General features: G+C 43.1%; 1 protein-coding gene across 2 annotated transcripts in view; it reads left to right on the forward strand.

Moving 5' to 3' along the window:
* NDUFA9 (NADH:ubiquinone oxidoreductase subunit A9) overlaps positions 1-21,721 on the forward strand; it is a 33,971-nt gene extending 12,250 nt beyond the window's left edge. For both annotated transcript variants that reach the window (XM_074325259.1, XM_074325260.1), the window contains exons 6-11: positions 3,998-4,100; positions 8,287-8,354; positions 9,587-9,663; positions 14,462-14,557; positions 17,435-17,501; positions 21,420-21,721. In XM_074325259.1, coding sequence (XP_074181360.1) covers positions 3,998-4,100; positions 8,287-8,354; positions 9,587-9,663; positions 14,462-14,557; positions 17,435-17,501; positions 21,420-21,590 — 582 coding nt within the window. In that variant the 3' untranslated portion in view covers positions 21,591-21,721. The remainder of the gene's footprint in view (positions 1-3,997; positions 4,101-8,286; positions 8,355-9,586; positions 9,664-14,461; positions 14,558-17,434; positions 17,502-21,419) is intronic.
* The last annotated feature ends 257 nt before the right edge of the window (positions 21,722-21,978 follow it).

Here is a 21,978-nt window from a genome sequence, read left to right on the forward strand (position 1 = left end):
TTGAAACCTGAGTTAAGTGAGAAGGGTTTCTCATTGCCGTATCCAGGATTAAAAGGGGTTTCTAATTCTCCGTGCCAGAATGAGATTTTCACTTGCAAGGAGGTGTGTGTGTGTGTGTGTGTGTGTGTGTTGTGTTCTGACAGTTTGGTTCAGTGCCTTCTGTTTGCAGGGAACTATGCTGAGGGGCTTCAAAGGTGGATTGACCATATTATTACCTGCCCTCAAATGCACAGCTTCTTGGGGCGTAATAATTACACAGTAAAATCATGGGACGTAGAGTATGATTCCTGCCCAAAGGAGTCACACCTGTGTCACCTACCAAAGCTAAAGGACCATCTTTTTTTGTAAACCCCTGCACAGTCACGGGCTTAAGCCACTTCTGAAGCGGTGACGTGATGGCCAAGAACGACCAGAGTTCCTTGACGGTGGCTCCTGCTTTTGGGCCCCTGTGTTCTTTTATTGAGCAAATGTATTAAGTGTCTACTATGTACTGCGTATTGTATTAGGCACAGGGGATACAGTAGTGAATACAGCAGACATGGTCTTAGCCCGTATCTGCTTTCCAGTCCATTGAAGAAACAATTCCAGATGCACCAGATGTTGCAAAATAGCAAACTGTGCCATAGGAACCTGTAATGGGGGACAGAGGACGTCTGTCCATTAAGAGCATTTTGTTACTGTGTTACTGACATCAAAAAATCCGGTGTAAACTGGCCTACACAAAAGGGAATTCATAAGCCCACGTCTCTGAAAAACCCAGCAATAGGGAAACGTAGCCACGTTGATGTTAAGGTTCAGGCATCAGCTTTGGTCCTGTGATTCTTTCAGCTTTTTGTGTAAGCCTGGTTTTTCATGCTCACAAAACTGCCTGACAGCACATCCAGGCTTCACATTTTCATATTACTCTGGGGACAGAGAGGGTGCACGCTGTGCCTGCCTCTGCCCTAGCATTCATAGAGGCGTCTGGAGTGATGACTGTTTGGAAGGGACGGGGTGGGGGAGTCAGTGGTGAGAAAGGGAAGAGGCAGTGATGTCTACCCCTTTGGCTTACACCACTGGCTGGATGGTGTACTGTTGAGTAAGGTGAGAAACACTTGGAAGGACTAGGCTTTAGGGCAGTGGCTCTGAGCCTTAGCTGCATGTTAGAATCACCAAGGGAACTTTGAAATATCCTGAAGCTCAGGCTGCACCCAGACCGATTAAAAAAGAATCTCCTGGGATAGAACGTGGGCATCGGTATTTTACGCTCCCTGGGTCATTCCAGTGTGCAGCAAAGATTGAAAAAGACTTATTTATGAACAATGGAAGAGGGTGATCCAGGTTTGGACTTGGGTTGCATTTCAGATACATGTCAATCATGCAGGTATTGGTGGTAAATGGACTTCATGATCCTGCGGTTTAGAAGAGAGGTCTGGGTTGGAGGTGTGAATCAGGGAGTCACCAGTGTTTGTTGTTAATTGAAGCAATGGGAGGGGGTAAGACGGCCTAGTGAGGACGTGTAGACTGAGAAGAGAACCTTGTACTGGGCCCAGCGGAATCCCAGTGGTTAGTATGGTCTGGTAGGCCAGGAGGCACCTGCAAAACACAAACCCAAAGACTGGGAGGGAGTGGACATGATGCGGTAGGAGGGAAACCAGGAGAGTGTGAGGTATGGAAGCCAAGGGAAGACGGTGCTGGGAGGAGGGAGTAGACTTAAGAATGCCACTGAGAAGCAAGTGAGAGCTCTGAAGTCCCCTTGGACGAGGACATGGAGGGCATCGGTGATCTTATCTAGAATTGTTTGAATGCAAGTGTCCGGGCAGAATCCAGAGTTACAGGTGAGTGAAGAGTGAGCAGGAGCTGAGGCAGTGGGGACAGTAGGGCAGACAGCCTTTTAAAGTGGTTTGGAAAGATGGAGGGGGGACAGATGGACAGGCAGCTGGAGGGTCGTGTGAAGTTGGAAAATTCTTTTCCTCTTAAGGTGGAAGATCTTTATTTAAAAGCATGTTTAACTAGTGGTAGGGATGTGCTGGTAAAGAGGGTGAGACTGAAGATAGAGAGTCAATTGGGCAGGTTCCTGAGAAAGTTCAAGGACGTGAGCTCTGAAGCGTTGGAGGCGGCACTGCGCCTGTTGTGTGGTAAGAAGGGAGGAGGAAGCGTTGGGTCATGCTCCTGAGTCTGTGGACTTAGTGGTGGGAACTTGAGGTGGTTTTTTCTGTTGCTAAATCTTTGAATTAGAAGGCAATGCCATTTACTGGAAGGAAGAGGAAAATCAGGGAGAAATTTAAATAGGATAGAAAATGTTTGAAATTTTCATTTGGGAGAGTAAAGTGATTATAAGAAAACACTATTTTGGTGAAATGTTGAGGGCCCAGCTAAAACAGGTGACGTGAATTTACAGCTCTGGGCCACTTAGGGGTTACGTTGTGAGAAATGCATCCTTAGGCGGTGTCAGCGTTGTGTGGACATCACAGAGGCATGTACACACGCCCAGATGGTGTAGCCTGCTCATACGTAGGCTGTGTGCTACACACCTGTACAGCACGTTCCTGTACAAAACAACGCGAGATTAAACGGAGCACAAGAGAAGTGGTGAAAGAGGCACATTAAACATGAGCTGTACAAGGCTGCTGCCAGTATAACGCGGCGTACTGTTTTATAGCAAACTTTTTTATAAGTAGAAAGAGTACATTCTAATATAACAATAAAAAGTATGGTATAGTAAGTGCATAAATCAGTTACAGTTGTTTATTATCATTAGCAAGTATAGACTGCGCATAGCTGTGTGCTGTACTTTTGTACACCTGGCAGCACAGTGGGTGTGTTTACACCAGCGTCACCACAGACACGTGAGGAATGCGTTGTGCTGTGACGTTAGGATGGCTATGATGTCACCAGGTGACAGGAATTTCTCAGCTCCACTATAAGCTCATGGGCCCAGCATGATATATGCGTCTGTCGTTGACCGAAACATTATGTGGAGCATGGCTGTATGGAGGCACTGATTAATGATTTTTATGTATTTCATTTCCTTCATCTCTGAAGGCAGCAGGGGGCATGGCTCAAAGAAGGAGGGTAATGACGTTCTTCCAGGATTGGGATTTTTGCCTGGTGGGTGGAGGAAGGGACAAAGGGACAAGGTAGTTTACGGTATTGGTAAGAGAGTGATTGAAAAGTGGGACCAAGTTCCCACCACTAAATCTAACCTGAAACAAGGGAAGTTAGGAGGAGCTGGTGTAGAGGAGGCAGAAGGAGTGGACTAGAGTTCCTGAGAAGGTTCAGGAGCAGATGTCTCAGGAACAGAAACAAAGAACAAGCAGGCTGGAAGTACAGGAGATGCTTGAGAGTAGGCCGTCCTCGTTTAGTGTTTCAGAAGAAGGGCACTTTCAGTTGTCAGTATGGTCTGTGGCCTGACCGAGTTGAGAGCACCGAGTGGAGTGAAGAGGGCGTCCCTGGAGTTGAGGAGCTCAGAAAGCAGGTTCAAGGCCACTTGGACGAGATGTCACCCCAGGGGCGATGCAGGAGGAAAGGAAGGCTGAGCTAGGCGCCGACACCTGCGTTCCACCAGAGGCCTGCCTAGGCGCTGAGTAGATGATAACGAGTGAGGGGAGGAACGTGAAGGGCTCTACCCCCAGCCTCCTGTGGGTAGGTATGTCCTGCTGCAACTTCCATCATGCTAGGCTTCCTTTCTCAGGCAGGCTGCTAGGTAGTTGACACAAACCACACAGTCTGTAATTAGAAGGAAAAATGGAGGCTAGGAAAATTCTACCCTGATTTTTCTCCTTTTATGTAAGCTTCCCTAGAATAAATATGAGAACCAACTGAACAAGAGCTTGGGCATTTTTATGTGTGATTTTAAAAAAAAAGAAATTCTGTGTAACTGAGTTTTAAGAAGAGTATGATTACCTTAATCTGGAGGAACATATGACCTTTAAAATACAAGTAATGTCCTAACAGTAAAAAGAGTGGACGATTTCTTCACTCATCTCACACCTGTTTTGTTTGGTTGTTTGTTTAGGCTGTTGGAGAGAAAGAAGTGAGAAATGCATTTCCAGAAGCCATTATCATAAAGCCATCGGACATCTTTGGACGAGAGGATAGATTCCTCAATTACTTTGCAAGTGCGTGTTCTTTTTTAATGGTACAAGACAGGACAATGGCTAACCAGGCCGAAGCTAAGCACAAGCTGACAATATTCTCTAAGACAGAGGTTATACCTTTTCCCCCAGTTGCCTTTTTCTCCCCAAGGTCGTTATATTTGCCTAGTCAATCTGGTCCTTCTCAGGATCTTCATTACCGTATATCAAAAGAAGCAATGTAGATTCATGGAAAGAGCATGTCCTTGCAAGTCAGAGACCTGAGTTCAAGTTTTGGCCCTGGGACTAACTAGCTCTGTGACTTTAGCAAGTCTCTGATCGGCAGCTTCCTCATCTGTTGAAATGGAGGTAATAATGTCTACCTCAAGAGTGGTATTTTTTAGAGCAGTTTTAGGTTTATAGAAAAATTAATGTCCTTTAACCCTCATCCTCCTCCCACAAGTTTCCTTTGTTATTACCATCTTGCATTAGTGTTCATTTGTTATAATTGATGAGCCGAAGTTGATACATTTTTAACTCAAGTTCAGAGTTTACATTAGGATTCATTGTTCATTCTGTGTATTTTGACTAATATGTTATGATGTATGCTTACCATTAGAATAGCATACAGAATAGTTTCACTCTCCTAAATTCCCCTGTACTCCACCCAGTCATCCCTCCCTGTTTGCCCACCTGCCTCCCATCCCCACCCTAATACCTGGCAAACATGGATCTTTCTACTGTCTCCACAGTTTTGCGTTTTCCAGAATATCATATAGTAGGAATCATACACTTTGTAGCCTTTTTAGATTGCCTTCTTTAACTGAGCCATGGCACTTAAATTTCTTCCATTTCTTTTTAGTACTGGATAATATTCCATTGTATGGATGTACCACAGTTCATGTATCCAAGTTACATGTTTTTATCATGTGTTTTCCCCCCCATTGCTTGTATCCTTTCACATTCTCTATTTCATTTTTAAAAACTGTGCTGAAAATATAATACATAATATCAAATTTATCATCTGTGTATGGACTGAATTGTGTCCCCCCACAAATTCATTCCTTGAAGGCCTAACCCCTAATATGACTGAGTTTGGAGACAGGGCTTTTAGGGGGTAATTAAAGTTAAGTGAGCTCATAGGGTGGGACCCTAACCCAGTGGAATTGGTGGCCTTATAAGAAGAGGACGAGATCTCTCACTTTCCCTGTGCGGAAGTACTGAGGGAAGGCCCTGTGAGAACGTAGTTGGCTGCCTGCAAGCTAGGAAGAGCTCTCACCAGGAACCAAAACAGCTGACACCTTGATCTTGGACTTGCCAGTCTCCAGATCTGTGAGAAAATTAATTTCTCTGGTTTAAATTAGCCTTTCAGTCAGTTTGTTATGGCAGACTGAGACACCATCTGAACCGTTTCTAAGTGCAGTTCAGTACTATTATGTATATTCACATCGTAATGCGACCAGGCTCCAGAACTCTGTTCATCTTGCCAAACTGGAACTATGTGCATTAAGCAACTTTCCACTCCCTCTCCCTCCACTCCCTGGCAATCACCATTTTACTTTTCGTCTCTGAATTTGACTACTCTAGCTACCTCATATAAGTGGAATCACACAGTATTTGTTGTTTTGTGACTGCCTTAGTTCACTGAGCATAATATCCTCAAAGTTCATCCATGTTGTAGCATGTGACCGGATTTCCTTCCTTTTTAAGGCTGAATAATAATCCTCTGTATGTGTACACTTCACTTTGTTTATCTTCATCTGTCAGTGGACACTTGGGTTCCTTCCACCTTTTGGCTGTTGTGAATAATGCTTTTATGAACGTGGGTGTGCAAATCTCTCTTTGAGATCCTGCTTTCAGTTCTTTGGAGTATTATGTCCAGAGTGGGGTTGCTGGATTATATTACAGTTCTACTTTTAATTTTTTTGAGGACCTACCATACTGTTTTCCCTAGTGTCTATACCAGGTCACATTTCTATTAAGTGTACAGGTTTCCATTTACTTCTACGTCCTCGTCAGCACTTGTTATTTTCTTTTATAGTAATGTGAGGTAATCTGTCATGGTTTTGATTTGCATTTCCCTGTTGATTAGTGATGTTGAGTGTCTTTTCATGAGCTTGCTAGCCATTTGTATGTCTTATTTGCCAAAATGCCTATTCATGTCCTTTAGTTATTTTTTAATTGGGTTTTTTATGATTGTTGAATTGTAGGAGCTCTCTCTATATTCTGGATAGTAACCCCCTATTAGATACAGGATTTGCAGATACTTTCTTTCGTTACATAGGTTGTCTTTTCACTCCGTTAATTGCGTCCTTTGATGCACAGAGCTTTTAATTTTGTAGTCCAATTTACCTAGTTTTACTCTGGTTGCCTGTGCTTTTGTTGTCATATCTCAGAAATCATTGCTAAGTCCAATGTAATGAGACTTTTCCCTTATGTTTCTTTGTAAGGATTTTATAGTTTTAGCTCTTATGTTTAGGTCTTTGATCCATTTTGAGTTAATATTTGTATATGATGTAAGCTAAGGGTCCAACTTCATTCTTTTATATGTGAATATCTAGTTTTCCCAGCACTATTTGTTGAAAAGACTGTCATTTCCCCATTAATTGGTCTTGACACCTTGTCAAAAATTATTTGGCCGTATATGCAAGGATTATTTTTCTCTATTCTATTCCATTAATCTGTATGTCTGTCTTTATACCACTGTTTCAATCACTGTACACTGTTTTGATTACTGTAGCTTTATAATAAGTTTTGAAATCAGGAAGTGCAAAACCTCCAACTTTGTTTTTCTTTTTCAAGATTGTTTTGGCTATTCAGGGTTCTTTAAGATTCCTTATGAATTTTAGGATGGAGTTTTGATAGGGATTGCATTAAATCTGTAGATTGCTTTGGGTGACATTGACATTTTAACAGTATCATCTTCCAGTTTATGAACACAGGATGTCTTTCCATTTATTTGTGTCTTTTAAAATTTCTTTTAGCAATGTTTTATAGTTTTCAGTGTGCAGATCTTTAGCCAACTTGGTTAAGTTTATTCTTAAGTATTTTATTCTTTTTGATGCTCTTACAGTTTCTACTTTAGAACAAATTTTTTTGAAAAGTTTTTTTACCTTTGCATTTAATCCACTTGCGATTTGATTTGTTTTAGTTTATGGTGAGATCTGAGCCATTTTTCTGTTTTTCCCAAGTAGTAGAACAGTTGTCTCAGTACCATATTTTAAATAATATTTCCATTTTCCACATATTTGTCATACTGCATTTATCATATACTAAATGCCCATTTTACCAGCATCTTTTTCTGGGTTACCTATGTTTTATCGCTGATCTGTTGATTCCTATGTTCCTCCTTAAAATGGGGTGCAATTACCCCTATGTTCACTGCTGCACTATTTATAATAGCCATGATATGGAAGCAACCTAGGTGCCCATCGATCGATGACTGGATAAAGAAGATGTGGTACATTTATACAATGGCGTATTTCTCAGCCATAAAAAAAATGAAATCTTACCCTTTGCGACAGCATGGATGGACCTAAAGGATATTATGCTAAGTGAAATAAGTCAGAGAAAGACAAATACCATATGATCTCACTTATATGTGGAATCTAAAGAACAAACTAAACAAAACAGAAACAGACTTATAGATACAGAGAACAAACTGATGGGAGTGGTGTTGGGAGGCTGGGTGAAAAAGGTAAAGGGATTAAGAAGTACAAATTGTAGTTACAAAATAGTCATAGGGATGTAAAATACAACATAGGGAATATGGTCAATAACCTTGTAATAACTATGTACAATGCCAAGTGGGTACTAGACTAGTCGGGGGGATCACTTCGTAAATTGTGTAAATGTCTAACCACTATGCTGTACACATGAAACTTTTATGAAATAATATTGAATGTGAACTGTAACTGAAAAATAAAAACATGAGGTACAATTAGACTGCAGCCTTGGGAGTGGCCTTACATTTAGCCTTATAGAGTAGAAGGTAAGTAGCCGAGCCATCTGACCTCTTTGCCTTTCTCTGTGCGTCCTTAAATATTTGGCCTTTTTACTTTCCATGTTTGTTGTCTTAAAACAAGGGCTGCTCATTAGCTTCCTGAGAGTCCGTTACATTGAATTCATTATTTCTGTTACGCAAAAGATTCTGCTAACCCGGAGTACCTGGAGGGTGGTGGGTCTTATAGCAGCACAGGCCTTCTAAGAAGAGTTCTCTTTCTTCTGCCAGATATGCGCTGGTTTGGTGGTGTACCTCTTGTTTCCTTGGGCAAGAAGACAGTGAAACAACCAGTATATGTAAGTACCCTGGATGAAGGGGCGTTAGCTGAATTCAGATTGAGATGATCAGTGTTCTAATTTTTATCCTAATACTGTAATTTTGTCATTTTCTTCTTTGTTTGCTTCAGCTGATTGCCTCTCAGTTTACTAAGAAGTACACGTGTTCTCTGGGTCTTTACTTGTTCATTCATTTAAGAAAAATGTGATGTGTGGAACCCTTAATGTGCTAGGCACACTACATGTCACTGGGGATATAGAAAGATTAACTAGACAGACACAAATTGCTGTTCTCAAGTTGGTCTCACTCAGAGGCAGGTCAGCAAAGCAATTATCATGCAATGTGATAAGTGCAGTTGAAGGGGAGAGGAGTTTAGGTAATTATATCGGAGGGACACCTAATCTATATAGGAGGGTCAGGGAGGGCCTCTCAGAGGAGATGACATCTAAGGTGACAGCTTAGAAATGACTGACAGTAACTGATGAAGGGGGTTAGGAAACGTAGTCCATGCAGAGGGAACAGTGTGCACAGGGGCCCAGAGGTGAGAGAACATGTTGGATTCCATATTATGTTGAACTAGGGTTTCTCAGCTGTGGCACTGTTGACACTTTGGGCCAGATAATTCTTGTTGTGGGGGCTTTTGGAGAATGGTTAGCTTTGTTCTTGGCCTCTTCCACTAGATGGCAGTGGCACCCCCCCAGTTGTGACAATTAAAACTGTCTGGAGGCATTTGCCAAATGTCCCCTGGGGGCCAAAATTACCCCCAGTTTAAAACCATCGGGTCTGCAACCATATAAAATTATTATTTTTGAAAGTCAACGTGGTAGAATATCGGCAACTCCATGTGGTTCAGCCTAATATTAATAGTTGTGATAGCATAGTGACAGAGTTCGGAGTGGTGAGGGATGCGATGGGCAAAGGCGAATCAGAAAGGCCCTGACAGCCGTCTGAACAGATGTGCGTCCTGACTAGAGGAAGTATTTAGGTGAACCTTCTAATGTGGAGATTCTTTGAGCTCTTGAGAAGTGGGTTCTTTACGAAGCTTTCTGAAAACAGACAATGCCGTTCCTTCAGTTTTATCATGGTGTGTGTGTGTGGTTTCCTTTCTTCTCTCTCTCCTTCCATCTTTTCCTCCTTTCCTCCCTTCTTCCCTCCCTTCTTCTGTCCCTCCTTCCCTTTCTTTCTTTCTTTCTCTGACTTTGTTTCTGTCTCTCTCAACAATTACTTAAACATGTGTTATAATTTCTTGTAGGTTGTGGATGTATCCAAAGGAATTGTTAATGCAATTAAGGAGCCAGATGCCACAGGGAAAACTTTTGCCTTTGTTGGGTAGGTGGCTAGAGTTTGACTTTAAAATTGTGCTACCTGTTAAAATGAAGGAATCATGATGCTTTACAATAATAGTGATTTCTAAACGTATCACTAACAGATTTATTCATTGCATTTTTATGGTGTCTTTCTTCCACTGTATTCATTCCAGAAACCGTACTCCCTTAGCCCTTAGGCCAGTGTGTCTCAAAGAGCTGTCCAAAGGCCACCACCATTATCAGAATCTACTGAATGCTTATCTTAAATCAGAATTTGAGGGAACCTAGGAATCTGCTCTAATAAATGGTTTTTCTGTCACCAAAGTCTGAGAGCCTCCACCCTAGACTATTACGTATACTTAGTCCAGTGACCCCAACGATAATTTTGTACTACTTCAGTGATGTTTTTAATATGTAAAAGAATATTATTATAAATTCTAAAACACAAAACAGTTTTAGGGAGTGAGTAGTGTTGCAAAATCAAATTAATTTTGGTAGAGTATCTTAATGCCCCAAAAGTTTGGAAACGACTAGTTTAGAGTACAGTTACTTATGTTATGCAAGACTGATCTTTTGTCTTATGCTCTCTTCATTGAAATATGCTTTCCAGAAAAATGGGACACAGTTCAGCTCTGTGTCTTACCTGAAATTGTCATATTATGTTGCATCTAGGTTTAAGATCTTTTGACTGAAGTAACTAAAACTAAAGAACTAAGACTCAGCCTACCAAATTCGGAAGTACCAAATCTGCCTAATAATTGGCCCAGAACCCTGTCATTCTATGAAGGAAACAAGTGAAACCTGATGAGGGGATCTGATTCAACAATTAAGGGATAGCCTAATTCCTGGAAATAATTTGCTTCTAGAGAAAAGACATTTTTATCTCTAAGCCAGATGGACAGAATTTATTTCCAGGATTATGAATCCATACATTGTTATATTTCACTATTATAAATTTAGTTTAGTAAAAAAACAAACAAACAAACAATTTTTTGGTGCAAATAACTGTATTGTGTTTCCATGTCAACTAGCTGCTACAAGATGTATGTCTCTCTTTGAGTTCCCAGTTCGGTACATTAGCATGCAATCTATTTTATTCACCAAAAAATGTGTTTAGCACAAGTTCCATAAAACACTAGACTCAGAAGACATCAGACTTTAGTCAAGAGGTTGTTAGACCAGGATTCCAAGGAATAAATGAACAGAAATGGCTTTACGAACGTTGTTTGCTTAGTACTCCATGGGAATGGCTCTGGGATGAGTTAGCCATTTTCTTCTTTCATTTTGCCCAGCCACTCCAGTCTCTTTGCTAGGCTCCTCTGACTCATACTTGTTTGGCACGGTGATGGGACAAGTAATGCCAGACATGGCAGTGTAGGCATTTTTCCCAGTGAAATTATAAAAATGCATCTACACTTCTCTTTTTGTCTCTTCAGCTCCAGGGGAAAACTTTGCTTGTTTCCCCAACACTTGGAGGCTAAGGCAGAGGCATAAGACCTTAATTTTCCTTCTAGTTTTTTCGTAGTTGTTTAATTATATGGTGTTGGTCCATTCTGTTTATCACTCATTCATTAAATACCTATTGATACACACACACAAGCACACACATACACTCTCACACACTCATGCACACACACACACACTTGGACACGCACGCACACACACACAGTCACACTTACACTCACGCACACACACACACTCTTACACACTCATGCACACACAAAATGAAAACTAGTAATAAACAAGTTCAGCAAGGTCACAAGGTATAAGACCAACATGTATAACTCAATTTCTATAGGTTAGCAAATGAACAATCTGAAAATAAATTTAAGAAAATAATTTTATTCAAAGCTGAAAAAGAATAAATTACTTGGTATAAATTTAACAAGAGGAGTACAAGACCTGTACGCTGAAAATTATAAAACATTGCCAAAGGACATTAAGGAAGATCAAAATAAGTGTAAAGACATCTCACATTCATGGAGTCAATATTGTTAAAATGGCAAATTTCCACAAATTGATCTATCTATTCAACTTAATCCAATAAATAGGGTTTTTTGCAGAAATTGACAAATTGGTTCTTAACTTATAGAGATATGCAAAAGACCCACAATAACTGAAACCATTTTGACAAAGAAGAATAAAGTTGTAGCAATTAAGCTTTAGAGCTTCAAAACTTACTCTAAAGCTACAGTGATCAAATGTGGTACTGTCCTAGAATACACATGTAGATCAGTGAAAGAGACTTGATAATCCAGAAATAAACCTTTATGTTTATGGACAGTTGGTTTTTGACAAAGGTGCCGTAACACTTCAAAGGGGAAAATACAGTCTTTTCAACAAATGCTACTGGAATATCCACGTGTAAAAAGATGAACGTTGATTCTTACTTTATACAATACATGAAAAAAAATAATCAGCCCAAAATAAATCAGAGGCCTAAATGTAAGTGTTAGAACTCTAAAACTTTTGAAAGAAAAATAAAAAACCTTCTAGACCTTGGGTTAGGCAAAGATTTTTCAGCTATGACAAAAACATACTCCATAAAAGAAAAAAAATGGATTAATTAGGCTTCATCAAAAGTAAAGACTTCTATGCTTCAAAAGACGCCCTTAAGAAAACGATAAAAAGACAAGTAAGGAGATCATCAGCTAAAAGGCAGGGTAGGGTGGATCAGAGAGGTATATGGAAAATCCGAGGACAAAGAAGAAGATAGGAAATACTCTCTGAGAGAACAGGAAAAGAGCCCTCCTCGGGGAGAACAGTAGGATTGCAAGGCAAGACTGAATTCTCCATTTGAAGGTAGTGATCAGAAATAAAAGGTGAAGCCAATTAGCCCAATTGTACTTTCTCTACAACTTTGTCATGCTAGGGGTTCAGGTAGATACTTGGATTAACCACAGAAGGGGTTTTGTGCTAGGATAGCGGAGAGAAAGCTGGGGGATGAGGTTTTGCTGAGGATACTTGCAAAGGAATGACCATGAAATCTAAGCAGGGAAGGACACAGGCTTCGGTGAGCAGGGGCCCTAAAACCAGTCTTTGAGTCACACTTAATGAAACAAAGTGCTTTAGAACAGCTGAAGAGCAAGTGTACTACATATAATTACAGAGATTACCCGTGCTACTAGTATTACTTGTCACCATACAGATTGCAGGTTGTCCTTTGGCAGAGCATGTATTACATGCCCTGCAGTGACCTTTACACATCCTTCTGAAACTTGAAGGAAGCTATTTGAGGGCTTTGTCTGATATTTCCCCTAGCTGATATTTTCATCTTTCTTTCTTTCTTTCTTTCTATTTTTTTTTGCAAAAATGTTAGCATGATGAGGTTCTCACTAAATTATTTTCGTTTAGTTCTCAGCTATTACAGGCTTTCTGAGGCAAAAGGGATTAGGAAAGTGGGTGAAGAGATATTAAAATGTATTATAAGCAGTAATAATTATTAAAGCTAGGCTATTCAGGTACAAAATTATTCAGATCAATGGCATAGAATGGAAAGTCCAGAAACAGTCTCAAATATATATGTAAGAATATAGTATATGATTAAGGGTGACATTTCAAAATAGGGGGAAAAGGTAGATTATTCAGTAAACAGTGTTACATCCTTATCTTAAAACAATACAAAGATATATTGTAGCAGGAACTTATGGATTAAAAAAAGCAGCTTAAAAGCATTAGTAAAAATATGTGGAAAGTTTTGTCATTGGTGACTGTAGAGGGATTTTCTAAATATAAAACCAAACCATAAAGTAAAAGAAATTAGTGGTTTTGATTAAGTGAAATGTTTAAACTTTTGTATGCCACAAAACACCTAAACATTAAAAGGTGAAATACAAACAATAAAAGATGTTTCCAACATATCATTAAAATATAAAGAACACTTACAAATCATTCTCACAGACAGGGATTCCAGGAGGAAAGCGAGGAAAGAAAGAAGCGCAAATGACCAAAAATGTATGAAGAAAAAGATTAATCTTTAGTATTAAAGTAATGCTCAGTAAAACATTGAGGTACCTTATTACCTGGCAGATTGGCAAAATTTTGTTTGTTTATTTTGTATGACTAAACTCATTTTTGGTGAGGGGGCTACTAGCATTTTGGAAAGCAAGGTTCAATAAAAGGGAATAAGGTTCAATAAAAGCCTTAAAATTGCAAAATATACTTTGAGCCAGTTCTACTTATAGAATGTGTTTTAAATACATAATTATGGATAAGTACAAATATCATGTTTCCCCGAAAATAAGACCGGGTCTTATATTAATTTTTGCTCCAAAAGACGCATTAGGGCTTATGTTCAGGGGATGTCATCCTGAAAAATCATGCTATGGCTTGTTTTCCGGTTAGGTCTTATTTTGGGGGAAACATGTTTTTTGCTACAAGACTGTTTATTATTGCAGTATTTTTTAAAAGAAAAATATTTATGTAGCTTAAATATCCAAAAACTTGGAATTGGTAAAATAGTTACGATCACATGCAATGCAGTGTATGCAACCATTAAACCTACACTAGAATATCTGATGATGTTGAGAGATGATTGTGATTTAGTGTTATATGAAAAAGACATCACAGAATAGGATGAACTGTGTAGTCTTACATTTATAAAAGCAAAAATGTCTATGAAAGGGGATGAGAAGGGTATGTGTTAATTATATTATCTTCATCTTTTGTGAGATTAGGATGATTTTTCTTTGTGCTCATCTGTATTTACTCCAGTGCATATGTGTTCCTTTTTCATTAGAAGAGTGTTATTTTGTTAAGGTAAAAGAAAACCTTGTAGGAGTGCATCCTTCATTTGCAGGTGGTGCCTCTTCCTTCTGCAGGCCCAGCCGATACCTCCTCTTTGACCTGGTTCAGTATGTCTTTGCCGTGGCTCACAGACCCTTCCTTCCGTACCCTTTGCCGCATTTTGCTTATAGGTAAGTGAAGTGCTTCTTTCTGTGCGTCCTGCAATAGAGCTAACTCAATACATTTGTTCGTAATGCTCTCACTTGGGTGATAGAGAGTATGTCTCAGCTGGTGAAGCCTCCGAGTCTCTAGGATGTGCTCCTGAGATTTGACATTAGGAAGGAAGCAGAGGGTATCTAAGGAAAGGAAATGTAGATTGTTGTGGATGCGAAAACTGTGTGTTGAGAGGTTAAATCTGTAGTTCTTCAAATTCTCCAGTTCAAAACTAGTGAGTTTTAATTTGGAGAAGTATCTTGCTTGGCAGGTTGGGCAAAGGAACAATGAGGTTTCCCTCTGTTTTATACCCCTCACCTAGAAGTGGCAAAGGGACCCTTCTTTATGTAACTCGTCTGGTCATGTGGCTGAGGAAGGAGCCAGGTTGATTCCAACGTGGCCTGTGGTTGCCTTACCTTCTTTTCCTGCTTCTTGGTCCACGTCTCCCCGTGTAGGTTGACAGTCTCAGAATTATGTCACACGCTAGTGGTCTCATGAGGGATACTTTCATGTCCAGTTTGCCAGAGATTAATTTGTAAACCAGCATGGCAGTTCACTCCTCATTCATTTGTTCATTTATTCGTTCAATAAACATTTCTCGAATGCCTACTGTGTCAGTGCACTAGGGAGTCAAGATGTTTCAGTAAACCCTCTAACAGGTATCATAAAAACAGACCATTAGAATGCAGGGTGATGATGTTTACGGAGAGTGTTCTATTTTCAGGCTGTCTGCCTCCTCATTTATACTCATGGTGACTTTAAAGGAGGTAGGAAAGGGTATAGTGTGAGTGAAAGACGAAGGCTGAAGTCAGAGTAAGGAATCCCTCCATTTGAAGGACCAGCAGAGTAAGAAATTTACCAGGGAGGCTGAAAATGAGTAATCAAATGTTTGAGTGAAAAAATGAAGCAAGTTTGGAAGCCTAGACACCAAAGGAAAGGGGCTGTTTTAAGAAGGGGAGCATTGCTAGTTGTTCACATCTGTGTCTCCAAGACCTAGAGCAATACTGGGCACGCAGTAGGCACTCTTAATATTTGTGGAATGAAAAGCTGCGGAAAAGTCAAGTAAGGTAAAGGACTGAAAAGTGTCCACTGGAGTTAGTAGTGAGGTCGTTTGTCTTCACTGCAGGGGACGGGGGTGAAAGCCGGATTGCTGGGACCCACTTTCTCGGTTGTGCATAAAACAGGGTTCTCATGGAGTTGGCATGTGCACGTGGCAGGGCCCAGTGTGGACATTAAAAAAAAGACACCACCGGTGACCTGTTAGCGTAGAACCAGAGCACAGAGAGTTAAAGGTTTGTAAGGAGTGTTTTCACTTAGCTCTGTTAGCCCAAATCACATGCTTTTCCTGCCATGGGAGCAGCTTGTCTGGAATGTGAGGCTTTCTGTGTTCCTGGAGAAATTCTGACCAATCTTCAGCTTCCTTTTTCTTTTTTCTTTTCTTTCTTTTTTTTTTTTTAATTGGGGAAGGGGAACAGGACTTTATTGGGGAACAGTGTGTACTTCCAGGCCTTTTGTCCAAGTCAAGTTGTTGTCCTTTCAATCTTAGTTGTGGAGGGCGCAGCTCAGCTCCAGGTCCAGTCGCCGTTACTAGTTGTAGGGGGTGCAGCCCACCATCCCTTGCAGGAGTCGAACCGGCAACCTTGTGGTTGAGAGGATGTGCTCCAACCAACTGAGCCATCTGGGAGCTCAGCGGCAGCTCAGCTCAAGGTGCTATGTTTAATCTTAGTTGCAGGGGGCACTGCCCACCATCCCTTGTGGGACTTGAGGAATTGAACTGGCAACCTTGTGGTTGAGAGCCCGTGCTCCAACCAACTGAGCCATTCGGGAGGCAGCTCAGCTCAAGGTGCCACGTGGTGCCATGTACAATCTTAGTTGCAGGGGGTACTGCCCATCATCCCTTGTGGGACTGAACCAGCAACCTTGTGGTTGAGAGCCCACTGGCCCATGTGGGAATTGAACCGGCAGCCTTCAGAGTTAGGAGCATGGAGCTCTAACCGCCTGAGCCACCGGGCTGGCCCCTCCTTTTTTATTTTTTTTCTGCCACATGTTGGAATGATATTTTTTAAGTTTTTAAAAAGCTGTGGAATCTTGTGTTCAATGACTTTTTACATAAAGGCCCACTAGGTAATCAGATAAAAGCAGAGCTGGTCTGGCTGTAGTGATGAGTGATACTCAGAGCATATACCCTTAAACCCTTGTCACAGTCCTCTTTGGGGACCATAAGGAATTCCTAGGGTACCTTGTAGGCTAGCTTAACACCCGCTGCCCCGAGGGTACTACAGACGGAACCGATGACAGACAAGCAAAGCCCTCAGTTTTTATTAGAGTCAAGATGGCGTCAGCCACGGTGGTAGCCCCTCCTGTCCTGGTTTTTGTATTGGCTTCCTGATTTGAATCGTAGATCTTAGGCTTCTCCTTACTTTTCGATGTCTTGGTTCCCTTGGGGCTCCTGCTTTTAAGGATTATAATTTGTATCTTGCACACTACTCGGCTTGCCCTGCATCCTTACCAGGAGGGTATTTGAATGTCGGAAGCTTAAATTAGATTGAATTTCAGACTTCATTGAATGTTGGATCTTTTATGTTTGTTTTGTTGCTGGCGGTAGCTTTACTTTATTTTAGTTTTTAAGATGGGTTGTCAAGGAGTGCCAGTAGTTAACAGTGGTCAGGCTGGGTTAGCTTGAAAGGAAGGTAACCACACTTTGCGGTCCCAGGATGTTGGTTATTGCCTTTAAAAACAAATTCAGTGAATTCCCGCCTCTGCGGCAGCCTCTCTTCCTGTGATTCTCATAGGCCAGCTTGCATATTGGGCATAGAGACACTTACCACATGTGCCATGTTTCTTCCTTTGTCCAGATTGATAGCACGACTCTTTGAAACAAGTCCGTTTGAGCCCTGGACCACGAGGGATAAAGTGGAGCGGGTGAGTATGAGTGTGGTGAACCCCTGCCGGGCCGATGCTGCAGAGACGGTTGAGTTAGTGAAAGGCGAGAGATGTGTACGGTCTGAAGAGAAACCAGAGTGTAGAGACGGATAAGTTAGACTTCGTTTTTGTTTGCTTGCTTCCTTGGTTAGTTTCATGCGCTTGTCTGTTCTCATCTACATCAGGTCAGCCCCTCCCCTTGTGAACTTACCCAGGGTGTGGTAGCCCCATTACCTTCTATCTGGCGTTATCAATGTTTCTTTAGCTGTTAGAGATTTCTTATCGTGGACAAATGTGCCTTCAGAGCTCCACTTTTTTTTAAAGGCAAAGTCCTCTGGTCCCACCCTGTTTGTGTCCCTTTGTATCACAACTCCTCAAAAGAGCTCTTGACAGTTTCTTATGTCATTCTTTCTTTAACTCACTGTCGTGCGGGGGACCCTGCTCGCTGCGCCATTTGTCGTGCAGGGAGGCCTGCGGGGTCTCTGCTCCCGCTCCCCATACAAGAACGCAGGACATGGTGAGGCCAAAAAGGAACACCCAAGGAGCCATAGGTAGGGGAGTCATACCACTTTATTCTCTCTGGCGGCACTATACTCTCACTGGAGGCTGGATACACACTGTCCGCAAACCACCATCCACGCTTGCCAGCCCAGCCGCCATCTCCTTGCTAGCCCCATCCTTCTTCTCTTTCTCTTCCTCAAACCGCCATCTTTCTTCTCCTCTTCTCCTCTCTCCCTCGTAGCCACAGCAGTTATATTAGTGGCCAATGGCTCACTGGTTACAGCTGACGGCCAACTAGCCACAGCTGATGGCCATGCAATCACAGTTGGCCATTTACTACCTGAGCCAGCACCTGTCTATGTGAGGCCGAGAGCCTGGAAACTACTTTCTGGGGCTCCGCCCCCACACTCCACCCCTACAGGCTCTCGCCTCACAATCTACGCGACAAGCGTCTTCCGCGAGGGGACCTGTGCGAGGAGCCTGGGGGTGAATGCAATATCCTGGACACAGCCAGGCTCTCTGGGCACAGCCAGGGTTTCTCAGGGCACCACCAGTGCTTCTGGGCACGGCCAGACTTCCTGGACTTCTTAGGGTACCACCTGTCTTCCCGGACACAGCCAGGGTTTCTCAGGGCACCACCAGTACTCCTGGGCACTGCCAGACTTCCTGGACTTCTTAGGGTACCACCTGTCTTCCCGGACACAGCCAGGGTTTCTCAGGGCACCACCAGTACTCCTGGGCACAGCCAGACTTCCTGGACTTCTTAGGGTACCACCTGTCTTCCCGGACACAGCCAGGGTTTCTCAGGGCACCACCAGTACTCCTGGGCACAGCCAGACTTCCTGGACTTCTTAGGGTACCACTAGTTTCCCCGGGCACAGCTAGGGTTTCTCAGGGCACCACCAGTACTCCTGGGCACTGCCAGACTTCCTGGACTTCTTAGGGTACCACCTGTCTTCCCGGACACATCCAGGGTTTCTCAGGGCACCACCAGTACTCCTGGGCACAGCCAGACTTCCTGGACTTCTTAGGGTACCACTAGTTTCCCTGGGCACAGCTAGGATTTCTCAGGGCACTGCCACTTTCTCTGGGAACAGCCACACTTCCTGGACACAGCCAGGGCTTCTCAGGGCACCGCCACTCTCTCTGGGAACAGCCCGACTTCCTGGGCACAGCCAGGGTACCTTCAGGGCTCTACTACTCTCTCTGGGAACAGCCCGACTTCCTGGGCACAGCCAGGGTACCTTCAGGGCTCTACTACTCTCTCTGGGAACAGCCCGACTTCCTGGGCACAGCCAGGGTATCTTCAGGGCTCAGCCAGACTTCCTGGACTCAGCCAGGGCTCTCAGGGCACTGCCACTCTATCTGTGCCTCTCGGGGTACCCTGCTGGAACAACAGCGACTCACAATCAAGGTGCTTACATATTCTCAATGGCGGCCAGTCAAGAGACAAAAGCAAATATCCCCCAGTTCCACTAACAACAGTTCCCAAACAAACAGTCAAGCGGTCCATTAAATTAGGGATGGAAGGCAATTCCCCATAGTCCATAGTCATTCACCAGGGCTGTCCTGGGGGTGAGGGATGACCTTGACCTCACCCTCATCTCCCACGGAGGACTCAGCAAGCGTTACCTCCTGGGACTATAAGTCCTGCATCTGGGCTGCCTGAGCAGGAACTTCCCCAGCCCACATGGCTGCAATGACCTTCGTTTTCTCCGGCCTGTGCTGGTTGGGGAACCGTCCACATCTTTCCACCTCTCCACGGGGCTCCAGCTCTGCAGCAGCTGCATGGCTTTTCCTGTGCTGGTGGGAGAACCGTCCACGTCCTCCCACCCCTCCACGGGGGTCCAGCTCTCCGGCAGCTGCTCCTCCTGGTCTTCCTCAGACTCACGCAGAAACTGCTCCACCGCACTTCGGAGAGCTTTGGCCAGCACCATATCCTGCCGACTACGCCATGTGTCGTGCGGGGGACCCTGCTCGCTGCGCCATTTGTCGTGCAGGGAGGCCTGCGGGGTCTCTGCTCCCGCTCCCCATACAAGAACGCAGGACATGGTGAGGCCAAAAAGGAACACCCAAGGAGCCATAGGTAGGGGAGTCATACCACTTTATTCTCTCTGGCGGCACTATACTCTCACTGGAGGCTGGATACACACTGTCCGCAAACCACCATCCACGCTTGCCAGCCCAGCCGCCATCTCCTTGCTAGCCCCATCCTTCTTCTCTTTCTCTTCCTCAAACCGCCATCTTTCTTCTCCTCTTCTCCTCTCTCCCTCGTAGCCACAGCAGTTATATTAGTGGCCAATGGCTCACTGGTTACAGCTGACGGCCAACTAGCCACAGCTGATGGCCATGCAATCACAGTTGGCCATTTACTACCTGAGCCAGCACCTGTCTATGTGAGGCCGAGAGCCTGGAAACTACTTTCTGGGGCTCCGCCCCCACACTCACTCCATTCTGGCTTTTATTTCCATTTCTCCCCTAAAACTGCTCTTTTCAGGGTCACCTGTGATCTCCATTCTGCCAATTCCAATAGTCAGTTCTCTGACCTCATCTCCCTCCATCTATGAGGTGCTCTCTGCTTTACAACCCTGAATCTCTTTATGGCCATTGCCTTGCTTTTCCTCCTCCTATAGACCCTGCTTTCGGTCTGCTTCCTGGTTCACCCTCTTCCCGATCTCTAAATGTTGGGAGACCTCTTACATTTATAATTGGAAAAGTGTTGGTACAGTAGGCTGAATGGGTTTTAGATTTGATTTGGGGGCTGCTTTGCCGCACTCTGGTGATAAAACTGCAGACTTTGCAGGATGGGAGGTTAAAGGAGTGACGCTGCTCTGTGTGCAAACGATTATCTCCATGTGCTTTTCGACGTGGGATCTGTGGAAGTCTTACAGTTCATTCTCCTTCCCTAAAAACAGGGTAGGTTTGTATAGCTGAGGCACACAGGTTAATGGATTATCTTTTAATGAGCAAGGACAAATGCTAATTATCCCCTTAATTCAACAGTAAAACTGAGGCAGGAATTGAGGAATGGGGTAGCTCTGCTGTAGCCCCGACTTTGTTCTTCATCCCTCCTACCAAGCCACGGCTGACAAATGTGATGACTTGTGCTTCTCCACTCTATGTTTGTTTCCCTTTAAATCTGTAGGACGACTCACTTAGAGCCAGTGTCCCGTGTTCCTGGGTAGTGCTGGGGACCTTGGAGCTGATATTTTGTAGACCTGCCTTTTTTTTTCCAAAACCCTTTTCCTGTGCTCTACTTCGAGTGAGTTCCAGGAATCAAATGCTGCCACATACATATATCCTTTGAAAGCAGTGTAGTCTCACTCATGGGACTCAGGCCAGCTTGAGTGGTGAAGGGCTTACTTGGTGTTCTCGGCCAGTTTTCAGCACTTTCTGTGGTTCTTTGTTTATTCAAAGGTTCACATCACAGACATGACCTTGCCTCACCTGCCTGGCTTGGAAGACCTTGGCATTCAGGCTGTACCCCTGGAGCTGAAGGCCATCGAGGTGCTACGGCGTCATCGCACTTACCGCTGGCTGGCCTCCGAAATTGAAGACGTGAAGCCAGCCAAGACTGTTAATGTTTAGTGGACCCTGAGCTGCTGCTGGTTTGGGTGTCATTTGGGTCACCTGGCTAGCGACCAGCCCACTTTCACCAGAGTATCCTATAAAGAGTAAATAAGATCTCTGTATTAAAGCATCTGAGGTTATATTCTGCAGCAGTGTTTTCCTTCTCAATTTATAAAATGAGAAATTCAGCCATTTAGAATTTGAGCATAATTTTCTTTAAATATGTATGTTTAATAGTGACATATAGATCATTGATCCTCTGAAATACTGCAGCATTTGAACTTCCTCTGTCAAGCCACTTGTAGCTAATGTTCCGGAAGACAGGGACCCCTTTTTAATGTCAGAATATTGTGATGACCACAAGAGAGATACATTGTTTTATACTATCTGTTAATTGAGAAAATAT

This window comes from Rhinolophus sinicus, linkage group LG02 (assembly GCF_036562045.2).
Source record: "Rhinolophus sinicus isolate RSC01 linkage group LG02, ASM3656204v1, whole genome shotgun sequence".
NCBI lineage: Eukaryota > Metazoa > Chordata > Mammalia > Chiroptera > Rhinolophidae > Rhinolophus > Rhinolophus sinicus.